The sequence below is a fragment of the Bombus impatiens genome, unplaced genomic scaffold (assembly GCF_000188095.3).
Source record: "Bombus impatiens unplaced genomic scaffold, BIMP_2.2 scf_0203, whole genome shotgun sequence".
Classification (NCBI taxonomy): Eukaryota; Metazoa; Arthropoda; class Insecta; order Hymenoptera; family Apidae; genus Bombus; species Bombus impatiens.
In genome coordinates, this window is record NT_176622.1 from 1,100,773 (window position 1) to 1,122,393 (window position 21,621).

General features: G+C 36.5%; 1 protein-coding gene across 13 annotated transcripts in view; it reads right to left on the reverse strand.

The window, feature by feature from the left end:
- The window catches only part of LOC100742779 (potassium voltage-gated channel protein eag), a 130,763-nt gene that overhangs the window by 22,354 nt on the left and 86,788 nt on the right, over nucleotides 1-21,621 (reverse strand). For 4 of the 13 annotated variants that reach the window (XM_024366173.2, XM_033319673.1, XM_033319674.1 and 1 more), the window contains exons 3-8: nucleotides 19,699-19,831; nucleotides 13,636-13,693; nucleotides 11,972-12,078; nucleotides 4,181-4,449; nucleotides 1,749-2,048; nucleotides 578-846 (exon numbers count right to left, since the gene is read on the reverse strand). In XM_024366173.2, the coding sequence (XP_024221941.1) occupies nucleotides 578-846; nucleotides 1,749-2,048; nucleotides 4,181-4,449; nucleotides 11,972-12,078; nucleotides 13,636-13,693; nucleotides 19,699-19,831 (1,136 nt within the window). The remainder of the gene's footprint in view (nucleotides 1-577; nucleotides 847-1,748; nucleotides 2,049-4,180; nucleotides 4,450-11,971; nucleotides 12,079-13,635; nucleotides 13,694-19,698; nucleotides 19,832-21,621) is intronic. The other 9 variants (XM_012383100.2, XM_012383099.2, XM_033319676.1 and 6 more) reach the window with 5 other exon arrangements.

Here is a 21,621-nt window from a genome sequence, read left to right on the forward strand (position 1 = left end):
GATATGATCTTCATACAGTCTTTAAGTGCCTTTGAAGTAACTATAGTCTTGAAACGCTCCTCGGATGCATCTTGTATATCACGTTGGAATAAATTGTACAGAACATAACGACGATTACTAAAAAATAAATAAATAAATAAATAAATAAAACTATATTAAATGTCAGAAAAAATATATTCTTTTAACACAAATCTTCAGGATGACCCAGTTAGCTCTCGTTACTATTCTAGAAGCCATGGCAAACTGATTCCTTTCGGGAATGTTCCATTTTTTTTTAGACAAAATAAAAGTAGATCGAGATTATGATATCTTTTGCACAATTCCCGGCGGAACGAGAGTGCTATGCTGTTTTGTAAAAGCGGCACGGCATATCCTGTGTGCACGTGTACATGTTCTGTATATGTGTGTATGTCCATGTATGTATATCTCTATTTGTGTCTAGGTAGCACTTGATGGAAAATGTTAGGTTGAGAAAATCGGGGGGGTGGGGTAGGGATAACGACGTCTAAGGTTTGATTTAGCCGTCAATCCTGCCGCAGCCGTGTTACCTTTTTGTGTGTGGGCAGGGTAAAATCACCTTAAAGTGACGTACCAGACACAGGCCAGCCAGTGAGCAACCAACATGTAGAAACAGAGCAGTAGAATGAGCATCGCGGCTCCATACTCCAGATACCGGTCTAGTTTCCGAACCACTCGACCAAGACGAAGCAATCTGACCACCTTGAGAGCCGAAAACAGGCTCCCTATGCCGTCCTCGTCGTGGTCGAACGCGTTGAACACGTCGTACGGCAGGCAGCTCAGAAGATCGATGATGAACCACGACTTTAGGTAGTTCATTCTGATCACCTGTCGTTTTAATGGGAAATTACATTAGACAAAGTCTTATAACGAGTTGTTCTGAGAGCAAGTGAAGCACACAGAGGCGAGAACAATTGTAAAAGATATTTTTGCCACGTGACAGAAAACAATGGTAAAGAAAAATGACTTGACACAATTTTCACCAATGGTCTAGATTCCCAGTTTTAACTTTGTCCGGATGAATCCCTGAGAATATCTAGAGAATTCTTCGATGATAGCTATCCTCTGATACCACGACATTGTTAAAATAGATCGCGGTACATGGAAATTTGACATTTTTCCAACTTGGCAAATCCTACGCTTTAAAATTCCTCGGAATTGGAAAATTTCATAGTTTGAAATTAAAGATAACGTTGCAATGTATTTCAGTATCCATAGATTTTTCAACAGCTAGCTGTCAGGGAAAAAGAGAACAAGAAGAGGGATAATTTCAAAGCGAACTTTTACATAAAAGTGAATAATGTTGCTAATGTATGAGCTTTCGCGTGCAACGATGGGAACCTGAAAGCAGCCGGAGGATTCTCGCTTCTCTGATTTTACGCTAAAACAATGCAAAATAGAATCTGGCGTAGAATCACAGGGACCTTTTGCACAACGAAATCGACGAACAAACCTTTGACGAGTGTGACAGTTAACGCACTTTTGTCTACAATTATGGAATTATCCATTTGAAAGGTAACGTTTATCGAGTATAACATTGTATTTAATACATTTATTCGTTCTCCACGCATTTCCGTACTTACATGGCCTCTACTTTTCTCTATAGAAACCCTATTTTCTATAAAAGTCGCGGTTAAACTGCAGATATGTACCTTGGGCTAATGATCAATTGTCAAGCCAAACCAAACCGGTTTTTCATGGTGTTTTTGGTTTTGCGAGGATATTTGTACCTTGGGGTCAGACACCACCTCGCCACCAGGTCCAACGAACGTGGTGTGAAAATTGAGGACAATGTCGATGAAGAATATGACGTCGACGATGCTGTCGACGACCAGCAGGGACACGTCCTCGCTGGTCTTGTTTTTGAACGCGACGTTGTAGGGCACCATGATGGCCGTGTAAAAGGTCAAACATAAAATGATCCAGTCCCAGATCGCCTTGAACGCGCAGTAATGTAACAAAATGTGCGGCGGGGTCTTTGGTGCCTCTTGTCTGTACTGCGGCATCACGTCGCCGCTTAAGGACATCATCTGAAAAATGAAAATTATATTAGCGTTATGCATCGATTATGCATTGTTTCAGAGAGATGAAAGAAAATGAAGGAATATTTTTACGAAATATTTAATGATTGATTTTACTACCTTTCGATTTTCGAGTTAAAATTCTCTTCTTCTTTTGCTTGTGAATTTAACAACGAGTTTTATTTCTCTTCTTTCTCTATGCTCCTGCTGTTGCTTACAGACAGGCTTTGAATTTTGATAAACGTTTCAGGGGCTTGAAATCAGGCGATAAACGCAGCACAGCTCATGCATTTAAATATTGACGATTACAATAATCCAGCAATCTCGAACACGTACAAATGGTCTGCGAACCCGTTAACATTTCCATGCAAATCTCTTCGAAACGGGAACGAATCTCCAACGCGAGTAAATCTTCATCAGACACGTTCGAATACAAATGGTAGTTGGTGCGAGTGACAAAATCAAAATCGAAACAGCTTACCGAATAAAGTGGCAGGACTTTTTAGCTAAAATGATTAGATGTAATGTTATTATGATTGTTATTTACTTTATTTATTTTTATATTCGCTGGCTTGGATAGAGTGTAGGATGACCCAAGTTAGAAATTCAGAAAGAATTGCATGCGAATGAGTTAATTAATTGGTTGTTCTGGGGTTGATTAATCGATTTGCAATTAGTTGTAAAAATTTCAAATTTCAAAGTCCAAACTCTCTGACAATTGAAACTGTTGTATAGAGTTTCAGCATTTTAATGTACATTCAGTAACTTGAATATTTTGTTGATTGTACTGAACAAAGACTATGACCGTGCTTATGCATTTGTGGGAAGTTTAAAGAAGTAAAAATGTAAAAATGTACAGGGTCTATGACATCCGTTGTGATAGTCTTCAAAGGTTAATTTGTATTTATAAGAATATGAATTTCTATAAAGAAACACGACTCAGTGATTTTGAGAATGATCAGGCAAGTAACAAGGATTAATTGATTGATTGAAAAGGAGTGAAACGTTACTTATAAAAATATGAATTTCTGTAAAGATTGACAGTTGGACGGCTTTAAAAATGACTAGGCAAGTTACAAGGATTAATTAACAAATTAACTAATAAAAGTGTGAATTTCCATGAAGATCCACAGTTCAGTGACTTAAAAAATAATTAGGTAAATTACAAGGATTAATTGACAAATTAAAAAAGAAAAAGGGAATATTACTCATAAGAATTTGAATTTCCACAAAGATCACACAGTTCAGTGACTAAAGAACGACTAGGTAAATTAGGAAGAATAAGGAACAATTAATAAATTAAAAAGGAGAGAAATATTGCTCATAAAAATGTGAATTTTCACAAAGATCCACACAGTCCAGTGACTTGAAAAATGACTAGGTAAATTAAAAAGAATAAGGAATAATTAACAAATTAAAAAAGAAAAGAGAATATTACTCATAAAAGTGTGAATTTCCATAAAGATCCACAGTTCAGTGACTTAAAAAATAATTAGGTAAATTACAAGAATTAATTAACAGATTAAAAAAAAAAAGGGAATATTACTCATAAAAATGTGAATTTTCACAAAGATCCACACAGTTCAGTGACTTGAAAAATGACTAGGTAAATTAAAAAGAATAAGGAATAATTAACAAATGAAAAAGTAGAGGAATATTGCTCATAAAAATCTGAATTTCCATAAAGATCCACAGTTCAGTGACTTAAAAAATAATTAGGTAAATTACAAGGATTAATTAACAGATTAAAAAAGAAAAAGGGATTATTACTCATAAGAATGTGAATTTCCACAAAGATCCACACACTTCAGTGACTTGAAAAATGACTAGGTAAATTAAAAAGAATAAGGAATAATTAACAAATGAAAAAGTAGAGGAATATTGCTCATAAAAATCTGAATTTCCATAAAGATCCACAGTTCAGTGACTTAGAAAATAATTAGGTAAATTACAAGGATTAATTCAGGAATGAAAAAGCAGATAGAATATTATTCGTGAAGATGTGGATTTCCACAATGATTTACAATTTGTTAACGAGTCTGAAGGTCTGCCTTCCATCGAAAACGAGAAACTTGTAAATTAGATAGATCGATCAACTAATTTAGTAAAACTCCTACTAAGGAATCAGTAAGATATCTTACATGAGCTAAATGTGATTGCTTCGCGGTGGTTGGCAACGCGGTATCCTTGAGGGCGGGCAGATGGGAGCTGAATTGTGATACAAGAACAGATCTCGACCTGGTGACCGATCTGGCGAGTTTGGCGAACTTGGAGAGGCCACCCTTGCTGTCGTCCGCCTCGATTGGCTGCTTCAGGGCAGTGATGTCCCGGAAGGTCAACAGGAACAGGACCACCAGGTCCCGTTCGTTTTTTATTGGCGCTATTTGTAGAAGCAGCCATAGTGGTGTTTCTATATGTCCGCAACAACAGAACGGAGAAAAGCGTCATTCGTTGGCTAATTGCGATTCGATAATTACATTCTATGTATCTGTTTCTATCCTTGACTAATTGGTACATTGTGGTCAACCTAATTAGCTAAGTATTTGCCTTTTGTACAGTGGATATTAAGATATAATTGGCTACCTTGCAGGAAGGCTCTTTTCTATCGGGCATGTTAAATATTTCTTTTTTATTTTTTTCTTTTATTAGAGAGACATTAAATATTATTTTTAATACGAGTTTTGCAATGTCTTTATTTTTATCCATTTTCTTTTTTTCTTTCTTTCTTTCTTTCTTTCTTTCATTGCGTATCTTCCTTCCTTTCTTTTGCCTGTCTTTCTTCTTTTCTTCTTTTCTTCTCTGGCCACGCTTCTTTTACTTTTACCTTCTTTCTTTTGGTTTCTTTCTCTGTTCCTTTCCTTTAACTTTGTTGGGATTAGACAGATTGCTTGAATTCAAACAGCCTGTAGTATCCTAATGGAAACCTAAATAACGGGTTCATATCCATAATACTTAACTTGAAAATCGTTCTCATCAAATCCAATTATTCCAAGTTGCTTGAATTCAAGTAATTTGACTAATCCGAATGAGGTTTCTTTTCTTTTTTTCCTTCCTTCTTTTCTCTCTCTCTCTCTCTCTCTCTCTTCCTTTCTTCCCCATTTTTCTCTTCTTTCTCTTCTCTTCCTCCCCTTCTATTTCTTCACTCTGCTTTTCATTTTCTCACTCCTTTCTTCCTTTCCCTTCCTTTTTCTCTTGTCTTCCTTTAACAAGAATGAAATCTATGTAATGTGACACAAAATTTTATATTTTTATAGCCAAACTCACTCAAGTCCTTTATAACAATAAAAAAAAAAGAAAAAAAAAAGAAAAGAAGAAAGAAGAAAAAATATATAACTATTTCCTTTACTTCTGCTTCTTTGAAAAATAGGAACATTTTACATAAATCAAATAATCCTTCCTGCAAGACACGTTTATTATTCATTATCCATCATGCTACGAGCATTCAAGAAGCAATCATCTAAATACTAACAAGCACATACAATGCGATTTACAATTAGTGAATACGATTCATTTGAATTGGTGAATATATGACCATTACTATACTACTTAGATATTTCGAATACAATGATTATCGTAGTTTAATTATAACTAATTGGAAATTAAATGTTCGAAGTACTAAATAGCTGGAACAAAGCATCGATAAAATGATCAGAGTGTGCTGTATAACTAATCCATTGTAATAAATGTGAACTCATGCCACCATTCGAATGTCGTGTGTGTGGAGTGCGTTCATTCGTGTGTCATTAAGGTGAATTTATACTTTTGCACATTGTATGTGCACTGCGCATGATTTAGCCACAGTGATTAGGGAAAAAATTACAGCTGCAGAAATATACGAAATTTAGGGTTGAATTCATTCGATTAGGTTTGAAAATGTCAGCGAAATTTCAAATTCTGGTAATTTCAAATGTGTTGGAAATTGCAAATTTTTGCAGCTACTCAATTAGTAGGAAATATTAAATTTTGGAGATCTCAAGAGCATCATCTTGAATATTACAAAATTCGAGAATTCCAGATGTTGGGAATTTTAGGTCTTGGAAATTTCGAATTTTTGAAATTCCAATTTTCAGAAACCCAAATTTTGGAGATCTCAAGTGTATTTTAAGTCTTGGAAATTTCCAATTTTTGAAATTCCAATGTTTGGAAATCCAAATTTTGAAAATTCCAAGTTCTGGAAGTTTCAAAGTTTGAAAATTACAGATGTTGGCAATCTTTAAATCTGAAAATTTTAAGTCTTGGAAATTTCCAATTTTTGAAATTCCAATGTTTGGAAATCCAAATTTTGAAAATTCCAAGTTCTGGAAGTTTCAAAGTTTGAAAATTACAGATGTTGGCAATCTTTAAATCTGAAAATTTTAAGTCTTGGAAATTTCCAATTTTTGAAATTCCAATGTTTGGAAATCCAAATTTTGAAAATTCCAAGTTCTGGAAGTTTCAAAGTTTGAAAATTACAGATGTTGGCAATCTTTAAATCTGAAAATTTTAAGTCTTGGAAATTTCCAATTTTTGAAATTCCAATGTTTGGAAATCCAAATTTTGAAAATTCCAAGTTCTGGAAGTTTCAAAGTTTGAAAATTACAGATGTTGGCAATCTTTAAATCTGAAAATTTTAAGTCTTGGAAATTTCCAATTTTTGAAATTCCAATGGTTTGGAAATCCAAATTTTGAAATTCCAAGTTCTGGAAGTTTCAAAGTTTGAAAATTACAGATGTTGGCAATCTTTAAATCTGAAAATTTTAAGTCTTGGAAATTTTCAATTTTTTAAATTCCAATGTTTGGAAATCCAAATTTTGAAAATTCCAAGTTCTGGAAGTTTCAAAGTTTGAAAATTACAGATGTTGGCAATCTTTAAATCTGAAAACTTCAGGTCTTGGAAATTTCCAATTTTTGAAATTTCAATGTTTGAAAATCCAAATTTCGAAAATCCCAAGTTCTGGAAATTTCAAATTTTGAGAATTCTAGACATTGGCAATCTTTAAATCTGAAAACTTCAGGTCTTGGAAATTTCCAATTTTTGGAATTCCAAATTTCAGATATCTTTCGTTTTGGCAATTTTAAATGTTGGAAATACCAAATGTTGAAAATTCCAGATGGGAAATTTTAATTTTAGAAATTGCAAATCTTTTGTAAGTTTCAACCAAATGTTGAAAATATCAAAATTTTAGAAATCCAAAACAAGTTCAATCTTCAAAAACGTGAAATTTCAAAAATTCCAGGCGCTGTACAAATTCTTGTTTTCCGAAAATTCACGTCTTGGATATCTCCAGTTACGAAGATCCCAGATTTTGGAAATCTTAAATTTTGCCAATCGCAAACGTTGAAAATTCCGATAGATGCCGCGTTTCGCGAATTTCATATCCAGCGAATTTCAAATATCCAGCAGTCCGAATATTGTACATGCAAAAACGAGTTGAACCACTGTGAATGAATCATCCGCCACGCACATCCAAAACATCCAGAACATCCAAAATATCCAAAACATCCAAAACATCCGTTTCAAAATTCGTCATTGTTTCAAGCAGTGCTCGATCGTTTGGTGGTGTGTGAGTAAGTAGTTTGATCAGAGAAATTGGCGATGCAGTTCAAAGAAGAAACTAAACTGAAAGTGAAAGAAAAAAGAAGGAACATTAGTTGCAGAAATTCTCATATAAATTTTCTAATAATTCGTGCCTAATATTCGTCTTAATTACAATTCCTTGTGTACGTTTCACCATTAAACAAATAATTACACTTCTTTTAGTGCCAGGTACAATGGGAGAAACGAATATTGGAAACCGGAAATGCTACAACAGTTTGTCTTTACATTGGCGAGCCTATGTCAATTTTCCTTTTGGTAGAGCAAATGTATACCTTGTTGATAATTTCTTTAACGATCGTATACCATCCAACTTTGAGTAATTCGCACCCTGGTGGTTGAGTTTCTCGAGAATAAGCAGCTAACGAGTCATCCAAGACCAGAGGAATGTATTTTCTTCTTTTTTTTTTTTTCTTTTTATTCTATACAACACGTGCAATTTACAACTATAAAAGCAAAAATATTTGCTCCCTCGTCTTTGATGGCTCGAATTTTTCGTTCCACCACTACTTGGCTGTTCCTGGCGATACTGAGTGCTGGCTCGGGGCTAATCGGCGGTGCTTTAGTGCGAGTAGGCCGCACAGGGTTTGTAATCCAACCTTAAATTCCATTTCCTTTACGATTCTTCAACGCAATTGGAACTTTGGTCAGTCCGCGAGCTTTTCTCTTACACGAGCCAATTACTCGATCTTCCTTTCAATTTCTTACGATTCGGTAAACTAACTCAGATAATCGTCCGCGTCTAATAAAAATAAAATTCGATTCAATTTCTCAACGTAATATTGACTTGACAACTAAGTGACTGCGGATTTTGTCAATACCACCTAGTGACAAAATTCGCAATCACTTAGTTACCAACCCAGTAGTTTCTATGAAACGACTTGAACGACTCTCGATGTAGCAATTCTTCTCAATAAAGCAATTTCCAATACAAGTGGAAGTTTCATATATTTTTTTACAAGACGCATGGACGCTTCTGTACATCAAATATCGTGGTTCATTGATCCGTAAGGATTTCCACCGATAAATAGTCTCGTAAAATACGAAAATTTACGTCTGCACGTCTGTACGTCACAGACATATTCGTTCAATGATTAATAATTCGTGGCAATGATGAAAATCGATGGCCATCGGCAGATGTTAAAAACGTTAAAAGATCATTCACGAAAAAACAGAAGAAAGAAATAAAATGAAAAAAAAGAAGATTAAGAAAAGAACATTTTAAGAGAAACACTGCACAAGAGTCGATGGATATTTCCGAATGTATTCGTGCGGATTTGTTAGTATTTTTAAGCACTGTTTTTAAGTCGATTAAAAGATGACTGTGAAGAGAAGAAGATAAATTATACGAAAACGTAACGAAAGGAAAAAGTGCGATTTCTTAAATTTGCGAATTTTTATTCTACGCCGATGCGTGTCTTTACCACGGCAAGGACGTGCAATGATAAATGTCCTTCAGTCTGGCGAACACTTTTATCAATTTTTTCCCTCTTTTGTGCTCCGTCATCCCTATCGTCCCCTTAAATTTGTAATTTTCCATCGCGAGTTTCTTCGCTTCTGATTTTTTAATATTTCCAAATATACTCGGTTTGCCGATCGACATTCGGGAAAAAGAAGAAAAAAAAGAAAAAAAATGAAAGAATTTCACGCGCCTTCAAAGAGTACTTTTTTATTTTTTTTTAATTTGGGACACGCGAATCAACGATTTTCATCAAATTCTTATCGCTTCGACATCTACGTGTCGTTTAAACGCGTTTGCATATTCCATTCGTCGATCTGCTCGCCATCCACGATTTATCATTTTCGCAGTTACTTAATTTACCGAACCGAACTTCGATAACCAATCGTTTTAAACGTCGTACATTCTCCGATAATTTCCATCGAATCTTCGTTTCCACGATATTTCGATGTTATTGAAACACGTATTGAAATTAATCGCACATCGATCTCCACCTTCCACGCTTCGTAATAAACCCGGCGTTTATTTCATTCTTTCGGTGACCATCGATTCGTAGAACATTCCGTACGATCGCTGCTAGACGTCGTTAATGCCACAGCTGAGAAAATTTCACATCACCTTTATCGAATTTTAGCCAACTTCTCTGCTTTGCTTGTCTCTGTCTTCGTCACGTGACACGCCATATATATATTAAGTTGCCCGAAAAGTTTCTTTCCTTTTATGAGGAAATAATAGACGCACAACGTTTTTTGTATTATATTATTTGTCGAATTACGTACGATCCATTTTGGTCTGTTAAGATAAACACCGTGACATTTCACAGACTTGATTTCACGTTTGTACGAAGGAGCACTGTTGTAAAAAACAAGTTTGCGAAAGAAAGACACTTTCCGGATAACCTAATATTATGTTAGGTTACCCGAAAAGTTTCTTTCCTGTTATGAGGAAATAATAGACGCACGTTTTTTGTTTTATATTATTTTGTCGAATTACGTACGATCCATTTTGTTCTGTTGAGATAAGCACCATGACATTTCACAGACTTGGTTTCACGTTTGTATGAAGGTGCACTGTTGTAAAAAACAAGTTTGCGAAAGAAAGACACTTTCCGGATAACCTAATATATATACATATAATAGCATATTTCTTTGTATTACGTAATATTATATATATTATTTTTATTTTATTTCTTTACATAAATATATATTAGGTTGGCAACTAAGTGATTGCGAATTTTGTTAATACCACCTAACGACAAAATTCGCAATCACTTAGTTGCCAACATATATATGTGTAATTACATGAGTTTGGCGTCAGAGGGCAGCTACATTGCGTTAAAAATTGACAAATTACATATTTAGAGAAATTTACAGTTTGAAAATACATTTGAAAGTACATTTTGAAAATTTAGAGCCTCTCTGAAACGTACGTATTTCAAGCGCAGTGCCACGATCGACGCCGCCAAGCAACGATAGTGAGTTATTCTCAGTCGTGGAATTATTTTCAGATATTTTGTCCAGTTGAATTTCATCTTCGCGGATGTTCGAACGAATTTCCAATCGATTACAAACCCCGCACGAGATGGTTTCTTTGAACAAAAGGGAAATATCATTTGTCTACGAAGGGCCACCTATATATTACGGCTAAATAATGGTAATTACGAGTGTTTTCGATTGTGACGAACTGGAGCTCGCCACCTTTTAGATAGTCAACGTTAATCACAACGACCTCGCAATAGCCTCGATTAAGACGAAACACACGGCCAACTTACTCTCTGCTTGCCTACGTGCCTGGCGAACTTTGCCCGATCGATTATAGAAAGTGAACGCCATAATTGTTCAACGATCTTATTTTCTGCACGACGACACCGCTACGATTTTTGTGAAAATTGAAACGATCGTTTGGCAATCAATGAAAATCTTTTTTTTTTGTAGCAACGAAGGGTAGAATTGTTAGAAATTAAACGAACAGTGGGAATATGTTTCTTCGCGTCGATATTCGCGACTAAATTTTCGAGTATTTTTCGAGTATTTCGAGAATATTTCGTATGTTTGAAATTGACGAAATTTGGGATTTTTTAGATTCCGGTCTTTCGGTATTCAGAGTTTGGAAATTATCGGACTCTCAAAGTTTGGATTTTCAAAATTTGCATGTTTTAGAAATCCGAGTCGACAACAAATTTGGGATTCTCGAAATTCGCTATTTGCAAAATCTGGATTTCCCGAAATTGGAATTTTCCAAAATTTTTCCAAAATTCGAGCTTCCCAAAATTTCAGACCTACAACCGGAAAATTTGGATTCTTTAAAATTTGCGGTTCGCGATACCCGGATTTTCCAAAATTCGCAATATCCAAAATTCGAACATCTCAAAATTTCAGTCCTGCGGAACTTTGGTTTTCCAAAATGACTTTCGAAATTCGGAATGTCCAGACTTTCGCTTCCAAAATTTCCCCTTTCCAAAATTTGCGATTTCCACGGGAACAAGATTTCCCAAACGTTCGTCTCGAAGTAAAAACGTCTCGAAACTACCATTTCGTTGACGAAAAGAACAACGTTAAAAATAAAATACAGAAATTTCTTCAATACTGTGTAGATATCATCTCCGCGTGAAAAATAGCTTGAACATTCCCAAAAATCGTTTTCTAAAAAATCGTTACTACGGAAAAAGACTGTACCCAAGCAATAACGACTAAAATCCGGAACGGTAGTATTCATAGAAAAAAAAATCGTAGAGAAAAGAGAAACACAAATGATAAATCGTGGAGATAAATCGTCGTAAAGAATGGCGTGTCGTTCGCCTGGCTGGCAAAAGGACAAAATCTGGCAAAAATGCCGATAGATACGTGTTGTAATACGTGTGTCTAGTACTTAGGACAAAGATTTCAGGGGGGAATTAACTGAAATCAAGAGTAGGTGGGAGGTCGAATAGCGTCCTCTCAATATGGCCGCCCCTTGGTCCCGGGATCGTTCGACGATCCTTGTACGTGTGTCGTCTCTTGTTCAGGCTAAAGATGGGTGTATAACAATCGTATACAATATACCTCGAAATGTACATTAATACAATATCTGTAGATACACAGTTATCTCACATCGATTGATATTCGGTTATGATGTTTAATCTGTATTGGTAATTTCGTACAGGAGAAGATGATTTAACGCTAACGTTAGCAGGTCCGGTTTGAAAATTTCATTTCAAGTTGTACATTCATCGTTATTTTTCTGTTTTTTTTTAATGTCAGAATTTACGTAAAGTTAGAGGAGAAATAACGACGAAGGTGCAATTTAAAATTAAATTCTCAAACCGGTCGTTGTTATCTGATTAATCAATTTTTCAATTTTTGTTAATGTCAGAATTTACGTAAAGTTAGACAAGCGGAAAAAATAAAGACGAAAGTGTAATTTGGAATTAAATTTTAAAACTGGTCGTTGTTATCTTATTAATCAATTTCCCTATTTTTGTTAATGTCAGAATTTACATAAAGTTAAACGAACAAAAGAGACATTTTAAATTAAATTTTGGAAGCAATTATTTCACCGGGCCTGGTATGGTTAGCGTTAAACACAATATCGCTTATTTTACGAGAATACGAACCATTCATAGCAACTTCAAAGTACAATAAACAATTTCTTTCTAAAATTGATGAGATCGATCGAACCATAGATTTTGAAGAAAAAATTCTCTTATTTCTACGTCACTGAAATACATGGAAGCTTATTTACGCTCCGTAACATAATCCACATAGTAATCTTTACAAATGGCTAGAATTGCGAAATAGATTTATCTCGCACGACTAGCGACACACCTAGCGTCTAACGTGACACGAAAGGGGGAAACAATTTTGACAAACAGATAACTTACGATATTGGGTTGTCCGACAAGTTTCTTTCGTTTTATAAGAAAATAATAGACGCACAATATTTTTTTTATATTAATTTATTGAATTATGCACGAACATAATAATAGAAATATAACGAAATGGATCATACCTAATTCAATAAAATAATATAAAACAGAAATTGTTGTTCATTTATTATCACCTTATGAAACGAAAGAGACTTTTCGGACAACCTAATACATCGTAATAAATAAGTTCAAATAAATATAACAAATCAAAAATAAATTAAAACAAAAGTTAGTGAGAAATTGCACGATTATCAGTCTCAATCGCAGCACATATTTCGAGGAGGATTTAAAGAGGAAAATGCTTCGATCACAAGCATTTTCTTCCCAATTTACGAAACGAACAGGGCAATTTCATTTTCGTGAAAAATCTATCCGTACGGTTAAACGTTATCGTTAAGAAGAGAACATTTTTCACACGTATTTTCAAGCTACGACAAACATCTGATATTCTCGTACAACAAGCAACATGATATCCAAATCATCGTCTTCTATACGAAGCAACGAATACGGAGACTCTACCGAATATTAATATGTCTAACTGTATACTTATATTTGCGTATATATCTATGTATAAATATATATAAACTATAGATATATATATAATAAATTAGGTGTTTTGTTATAGTTTTTGTTATAGTTAGATTCGAGGGTGACTTACTGGTGGGTTTTTCGAGCACTCTTTTGCGAACCTGAGCTAGACATACCTCGTGGGGCACCTTTAAACAGAACACGATCACTCTCGTTATTTCGCACGGCTGGATCGTCAGGAGATCGCTAGAAGATCGCTAGGATCGCTACGAGATCGCTAGGATCGTCTCTAGAACGTAGGAGGGCGGGTTTATATTTTTCTTTTTTTTTCTTTTACATTTGTTGGATTATTCGTTGGAGTTTCAATCTGTCTGGGATTCCTTTCGACACGATCTCAGCTCGTTACTGGTCGCTGTCGAGTTTCTTTTTTTTTTTTTTTGCTCAACGAGCAATCGCACCGACCGCCGATAAATCCGTTTTCGCGAGTTGCAAGCGAATTTCAATCGAATCGTAACTGGACCATCGATAGCGAAAGCTGCTCCACAGATCTTTTGCTTTACATTGCAAAAGCGATGTATCGAGGTATTTGCAGTGCAACGACGTCACTCGAAAGTAAACGGTAAAAGGCGAAGAATATTCCTCGCGCGTGTCTGAGATTCTTTCTGTCTCATGTTATTTGAAACTTGTGTTGTGTGTTATTTCCTACCATAAATTGAGAATTTCTTTCTAAAAAGAAAAACAACGTCTATCTCGTAACTGGTCATCATTCGAACATGCCATTCGTAAGAATAAATTCGTAAATTCGTCAAACATGGGATAGCAGCAGCTTTGGATTATGGAAAATACGAGAAATTTCAGTGGAAAATCCTGTACCATTTGAGGCGTACGTGAAACTTCGATGCAGGTGGAAAGCGTTACCATATTTTTCCGATTATCTGGATAAAGTTAAAACCGGACGAGGATCGGTGGCAGAATATTAACGTTGATGGGGAAACTGGCGTTCTAACCATTGGCTGTTGTAGTCGTGTTACGACAGGCACGAAATTCAGTTTGAAAATCGTAGCACGAAACGATGAAGTTGCAGCTGGATTTTTGTTCATACAACATTTTACACGACTTTGTACAAGTAGCTTTTATTGGCAAATAATCACCAAGAAGCGATTTTCCCCGCTTTTATTCTAGCGATCGACCGTCAATTTTAAACCTGAATATATCCATTTTGGCAAATTTAAACACTTTACAAATTCTATCGTGCGTCGATAACGCTATAACTAAATATAGTATCGTTAAAGTTTGTTGTTACGTAGTTAGCAACTAAGTGATTGCGGATTTTGTCAACGCCACCTAATGACAAAATCCGCAACCACTTAGTTGCCAACCCAATATAACATTAATCAACGATAGTTAGATAATCGACTATAAAAAAAATTCTTCATTTCTCGTAGAAATTCCACGCTTGCCGCTGCATTTGTCCATTTGTAGGACTGCTATGATCTTTTATTGTAAAATACATTACATACATCGTTATGTATTTTCTCGTTATTGGGTTGGCAATTAAGTGACTGCGGATTCTGTCAATGCCATCTAATGACAAAATCCACAACCACTTAGTTGCCAACCCAATATATTCTTTTTCTGTCCTTTTTCACTGCTTTTGTATAAACTTCACACTTTTGCCATCGGTGGTTCTAGCGTTAAAATTCTTGCAAGCAACGCTTGTGCAATGTAAAACAAAGGATCCATCCGGAAACTTTCGCGCGTCACCGTGCCAAAGTTGAGATTTTCGCGTAATTTGCGTCCTTCGGAAATATTCTAAATTTCGATACAGCGTCGGTCGTTCGATTTCGAAGTTAATTTTAAAGTTTTAGGATATTTCGTTGGCGACGGTCGCAACTTGCCTGAAAGCTTCGATCTCAATGGCCGATATATCAGATCGCGAAAGTAGCGTACAAAACTCGGAGAATCAGAAAAAAGTAACAAATGGAAAATAAAGGAAAATAGAGGAATTAGAAGAGTCGTGACTGAGAATGTCGTCAATCGTGAATGAAACGTCAGGCTGGTGCATATGAAATATCGTTTCCGTGAAATTCCAATTTCACGGGCTCCTGCTACTGCTTCCAGCTTCTTATCCTGTTATTATCGTAACGTACGTTTATCGAGCGTCGATACAGCTATACGTAAATGCAATATTACGATTCCTATGAATAATTTTACACAATGAAAATTTTAACGTTAATCTTACCAGGTCCGGTGAAACGATCGATTTCAAAATTTTATTTCGTTTAATTTCGTCGTTATTTTTCTTGTTTCTCTAACTTTATGTAAATCCCCGTATTATCCGATTAATCGATCTCCCGATTTTTGTTGATACAGGAATTTGCATAAAGTGAAATGGACGAACTAACAATTCGAAGAAAAATATAACGACGAACGTAGAATTTTAAATAAAATATTGAAATCGGTCATTTGACCGAGTCTGGTGAGCTTAGTGTTACAGATTAACAACGTGGTAAAGTTGAAAGTCGCAACGAGCAATTTATTAATAATTGCCAATTTATTGTAGCGATACTATTGGTTCGAATATCATCGCGCAAGAGAACTCTGGACGATGTCCAAAAATCTTGGAACGAATCTCATACCATTTCGAAACGAGAGATTCGTGAAAGAATATAGCGTTCGAAGAATTTTTAAATTCTACGAGTTCTTTACGTAATCCTTGGGAATAGCAAACTCGAGAACATCCTGCAAATTATTTCGATCAGATACGTACACATGTCCGTACAAGCTCTGTTACTCTTAAGCTACCGTACTGTGTATCTTATTACGCCAATCTAATTTTCCTCTGCCTGTCTATATTTCCTCTTGCCTTTTCCCACGTACATTCCATTTCCACCCCGTCACAAATGAGAGAAAAGAAACGTTGCACGTGACATTTAACGTAGAAATTTGATACGGAAGTATTAAATACAATAATCAGTAGAGAAACTTGATACGAGTGTGTTGAATATCGTTATAGGCAGATAAATATTAATACAGACGTACGTCGATAATACGAGGGTCGTCCAGAAAGTAACAGGCGTTTACGTATAGAAGCCATACGAAGCGACGCGATGTGCTTGCAGAAGGTCAGCCAGCTTCGTTCGTACGTTGGCATAAATTATAAATTACGAATTACAAATTTCGTTTCGTAGGAGGCAGCCCCGCTCTTTGTGCGTTTTTTCTTAGAAGCAGACAAAAAAAAATTTTATCTTTCGCTTGGGTATGGTAAGAATAAAGAAGCAGTAAGTTTCGAGTAATGAGACACGATTCGAAAAAGGCTCGATATGGCACACTCGCTCAAATTTACCCAAACTCACTCAATTTTCTTCAAACATGCTCAAACCCAGCCGAATTTATCCAGATTTGCTCAAACTCGCTCAAATTTACGCAAGTTTACTCAAACTTGCTCAAACTCGCTCAAACTTACTCGATTTTTGTTCAAACTCGCTCAAATTCAGACGAATTTATTCAGATTTGCTCAAATTTACGCAATTTTATTCGAGTCCACTCGATTTTGTTCAAATTACCTCAAATTTACGCGAATTTATTCAGATTTGCTCAACCAGCTCTAATTTACACAAATTTACTCAAAGACGTTAATTTGATGGATTTGCTGAAATTACCCGAGAGTGGAGCAGCCTCCTCATCGCGGCAGGCTCTTCGATCGTTGAAGTTCCATTTAGTTTAAGACGGTGATAAGAACTGAAAGTTTGAGCGACGACGAGGTGCCGTTTGTCGCACTTTTACGCTCGTTGAACGCTGGAAACGTTCGTCCACAAAAGGAATTTACGGTCGAATCGCATCACTTCACGGTAATAAGATTATACTGACTGAGAAACCAGATACTCGATCGTAAACGTTTTGATCGCTCGTCTTCCATTACGGCGGATCTGAAGAAACGTGTCTGCGATTCCGTTACGAGCGACCGACGCGTCGTTCCAAATTGTCATTTCTTTCTTTGTAAGATCGAGAAAGGTCTTGAATGGATAACACCTCGCAGGAAACGACGATTCAAAGGACCCCCGGTGGAACGACGGTTATGCGAACACGCGGCGGAGCAATACGTCGAAGACAAGCGGGGAACCCCTGCTACGTTACGATAAACGTTGAGACAGGAATGCCGGTTATATCGAAAGATACCCAGGTACTCAAATAACATCGAATAAATCGAATAAAATGGAAACAAATCTTGGTTCTTCGCACGTTCTTCGAACAGTTGACCGGAACTTACTTTCTGGATACGCCTCGTATTTAATAAATTAAGTATTTAAGTATCCAAATATGAGATTAACACCGACGATTAGCGTAGTTAATAAACGTTAGCTAATAATTAGTGAGATAAAAGAAAGATCGAAGAAAGAAAGGAATTCGTTAGAGAAGACGACGGTTTCATACGCACCAACCTAACGAAAATAGAAAAAGAAATGACTATTCAGAAATGAACAGTAGAATGGTCAATGAAGACAAAAGGGAGAGTTTCTCTCTTTCTCTCTCTCTCTCTCTTTCGATTTCTGATATACTCGTGTTGTAGTAGTAACATATAAGTACTCGTACTGATACACGAGGCGAGTCTGCGTGAACCAGGCGACAGTGACGACAACCAACAACACGTGAAAACACACGGGAAACTCTCGAAGCCGACAGTCCACGATTATACAGATGAATGCAGACAGAGTTCGGTATTCGGTGGTCGACCAGCGTCGAGCATGCACAATGATACGTCGTTTTCGTGCCTCGAGGCGTTCTGTCAGAATCATTTCGCTGGCAATCGACGACTTCCGACCGTCTATAGGCCCCAAAGGCGTTCCGCCTCAAATCGCCTCCACGTTCTTCGTAGCGCACGTACCAATACCGTCACCTACTGTTATTACACTCTTCGTATACTCGGTTTTCTAAATAAATATAGTTATAGTTAGTTGGTAGGTACGTATAGTTGTCTGTCAAGCATAGCGCGATAGTAGAAAGTTCCGTAAAAATATTCGAAAAATCTTACGAGGGACGCTAATTGGTTTTTATCTTCCTTGAGCTTAATTTTGTATTACAATTGTAGCAAATTGGCAGTCGATCTTTTTGGCAGTTTTTTACTTTGAAACGTTTCAAGAAAAAAAGGAATCTTCTTATATCTTCCGCTTTATACTCGTATCTTCTTATATATCGTAAGAAGATACAATTGGAAAAGTTGCAAGAGAAATTCGATCGAAACGAACGAATCTGCTCATTTTGGAGGTTAGAAGATTCGTAAGAACATCTTCGTCGAAACGAGTCTCTCCTTGACCAGTTAACTGTATTCGACGAATATACTCGTCGCGAAGAAACGGCAATATTTTCTGTTATCGAGAGCTCTGTCGGTAACAAGTAACAAGTTTACTACAGCTTAATCCTGTATTAGAACAACCACACATACTCTATGTTTGACGAGTATACTCGTCATCGCTTGTTTCTTGTCGCACATTTTAGCTACGCGCTTCTCAAAAAGATCGCAACGACTAACTGGTTGGCAATTTGGAAATTTCTAGTAAAAAATTCCATTAAAGAGAGATTGGTTAGCAATTGAAGAAAATACGACTGTTTCCTCTTCCTGTTATCGAGAGCTCTGTCGGTAACAAAATTCAAAAATAAAACAGTCATTTTACTACAGCTTAATCCTGTATTAGCACAGCCACACATACTCTGTGATTGACGAGTATACTCGTCGCGAAGAAACGGCAATATTTTCTGTTATCGAGAGCTCTGTCGGTAACAAGTAACAAGTTTACTACAGCTTAATCCTGTATTAGAACAACCACACATACTCTATGTTTGACGAGTATACTCGTCATCGCTTGTTTCTTGTCGCACATTTTAGCTACGCGCTTCTCAAAAAGATCGCAACGACTAACTGGTTGGCAATTTGGAAATTTCTAGTAAAAAATTCCATTAAAGAGAGATTGGTTAGCAATTGAAGAAAATACGACTGTTTCCTCTTTTTTTATTAATCTTACGAACGAACAATTTTCAACGATCTTAACCGACCAGGATCTTTAATCTGTCCGAAACGTGGATTTGATTTTCGTTTGCCTTTAAAATGGAAGTCGTCGATTCCAGCGACGAAAGAAGCCACGAACACCACACTTAAGCTTCTCCCATGCGAAGTAAATATCGTAGGGGTACTTACTGTTCTTCTTGTACAGCAGGATCTCGAATTGATCGTGAATCTGGCCCTCGAGGCATTCCTCGATCCTGGCGATCGTATCTTTGTCCGTCAACTCCCCGTACATGAATCCGCAGCGGCAGGACTTTTGCATAACCTGACGGCAGATTAATCCATTTACATCGCTATCTGACCTATTCGTCGTTGAAGACGATCAAAGTTTTAGCGTATACCAGTTTTCATGGTTGGATGTTGGAATTTGGCCAAAATAAAGAAAGGACGAATGTATAAAAATTGGCAAAAATGTCCGAGTACGAGGTGGCAAAAAATCGGGAGTCAAAATTGGCAAAAAGTTTAAATGAGAAATTGAGATAAATTTGAGGCGAGGAATTCGCGACAACTTCACGCTAGAGATTGACGAAAGTTGCGAAGTGAAAATTCGTTGCGAAAATGGCGAATTAGAAATTGGTGAAAATTCGCGAGTCAGAAATCACGAGATTCTGCGAGTGATAATTATCAAAAACTTTTTTTATCAAGAACAATTATCAATAAAAACTGAGTGAAAATAATTGCGAAAATGACGAATTAGAAATTGAAAATTCGCGAGTCAGAAATCACGAGATTCTGCGAGTGATAATTATCAAGAACATTGGCATGGAAATTGGCAAAAGTTGGCGAAAGTTTCACATTGAAGATTAGCACGCGTTTTAAGCAAACAATTGGCGAAAATGTTGAATTAGAGATTAGTAAACGTTTGGAAGTAAGAATTCACCAGATATTTCAAACTACAAATTCCCCCGCTACTCTAACTCGAAATATCTTATTGTCTCTTTCTGTTTAAAAAAAGTTACCGCGAATACGAAGAAATTTATTAGAAAACTTTGAACTTTCAACGTCTCGGATTGCATTATATTCACTCGCTCGAGATATAAGCGAACAATGTATCGTATTTTTATTTAAAAATATTCCAACGAAAAGCGAACGAAACTGAGATAAACATTTTTATTAAAAAACATTATGTTTATTAAGAAAAAAGGTGTCTAAAAGATCAGAGAGAAACTTTATACGCAACCACTTGATATCCCAACGTCTGACCTTACATCTACCAATTCTCCTACCATCGAATCATCATACATAGCATCGTCATATATAGCATTTTCTACCATATTTCGACCGAGAAAACCGAAAAAAAAGCAAAAGAAATTCAATTTCGTCTCTGAATTACGCTACAACCATCGCATCTTTCCAAGAATGAATGCCATAAACATTTCACGCGTATAATGGAAATCGTACGGTGGCTAAACTCTAAATTCGATTCATTGTGCTTCGGGACGTTTCTAGCTACGATAAATCCAACGTAACCTGGTGAATTTAATTCACGAGAGCGAACTAAGGAGGAGAATTGGTAATTAAGCGAAATGAGGGAATCGTCGTGAGATTAGGTACACGGTGAATGTTTTTTCGCGACGTGTGTTATCGGGAAATTAGATGGAAACCGGTCCAGGCCAGGTGCGACGAACTACAATCGCGTTAAACCGGTTACGTCCGCGCTAAACGGCCAGGATAATCCGATTATCGGGCGTGATTTTCGCGAATGAAATTAGTTTAAAAGTTGAGCTAGCGCAGCGCTTCCTGAAGCTGTGAATCGCTCGTACGGCATCAGAATTAACAGAGTTAAGCTGCGTTTGCATTGGTCCTGTAGCTGGATCGAGCGACTACGTTCCAGTTGTCCGACTAGAAACTGTTCCGTGTCTACGTTATCGCAGTGTTCGTCGGACACACGTGAAATTTCGTAGACTTTAAGCGACTAATCGCGGGAGTTAACTTTAAAAATCCCCCTTACAGGATTGGAATCGAGCAACGACGAGTATATACGTCGAGCCCTGGGCGAACATTCCTAAGTCCTATTATAAATTTCACGAGAAAAGTAGAGCTAGACGAGGCAAG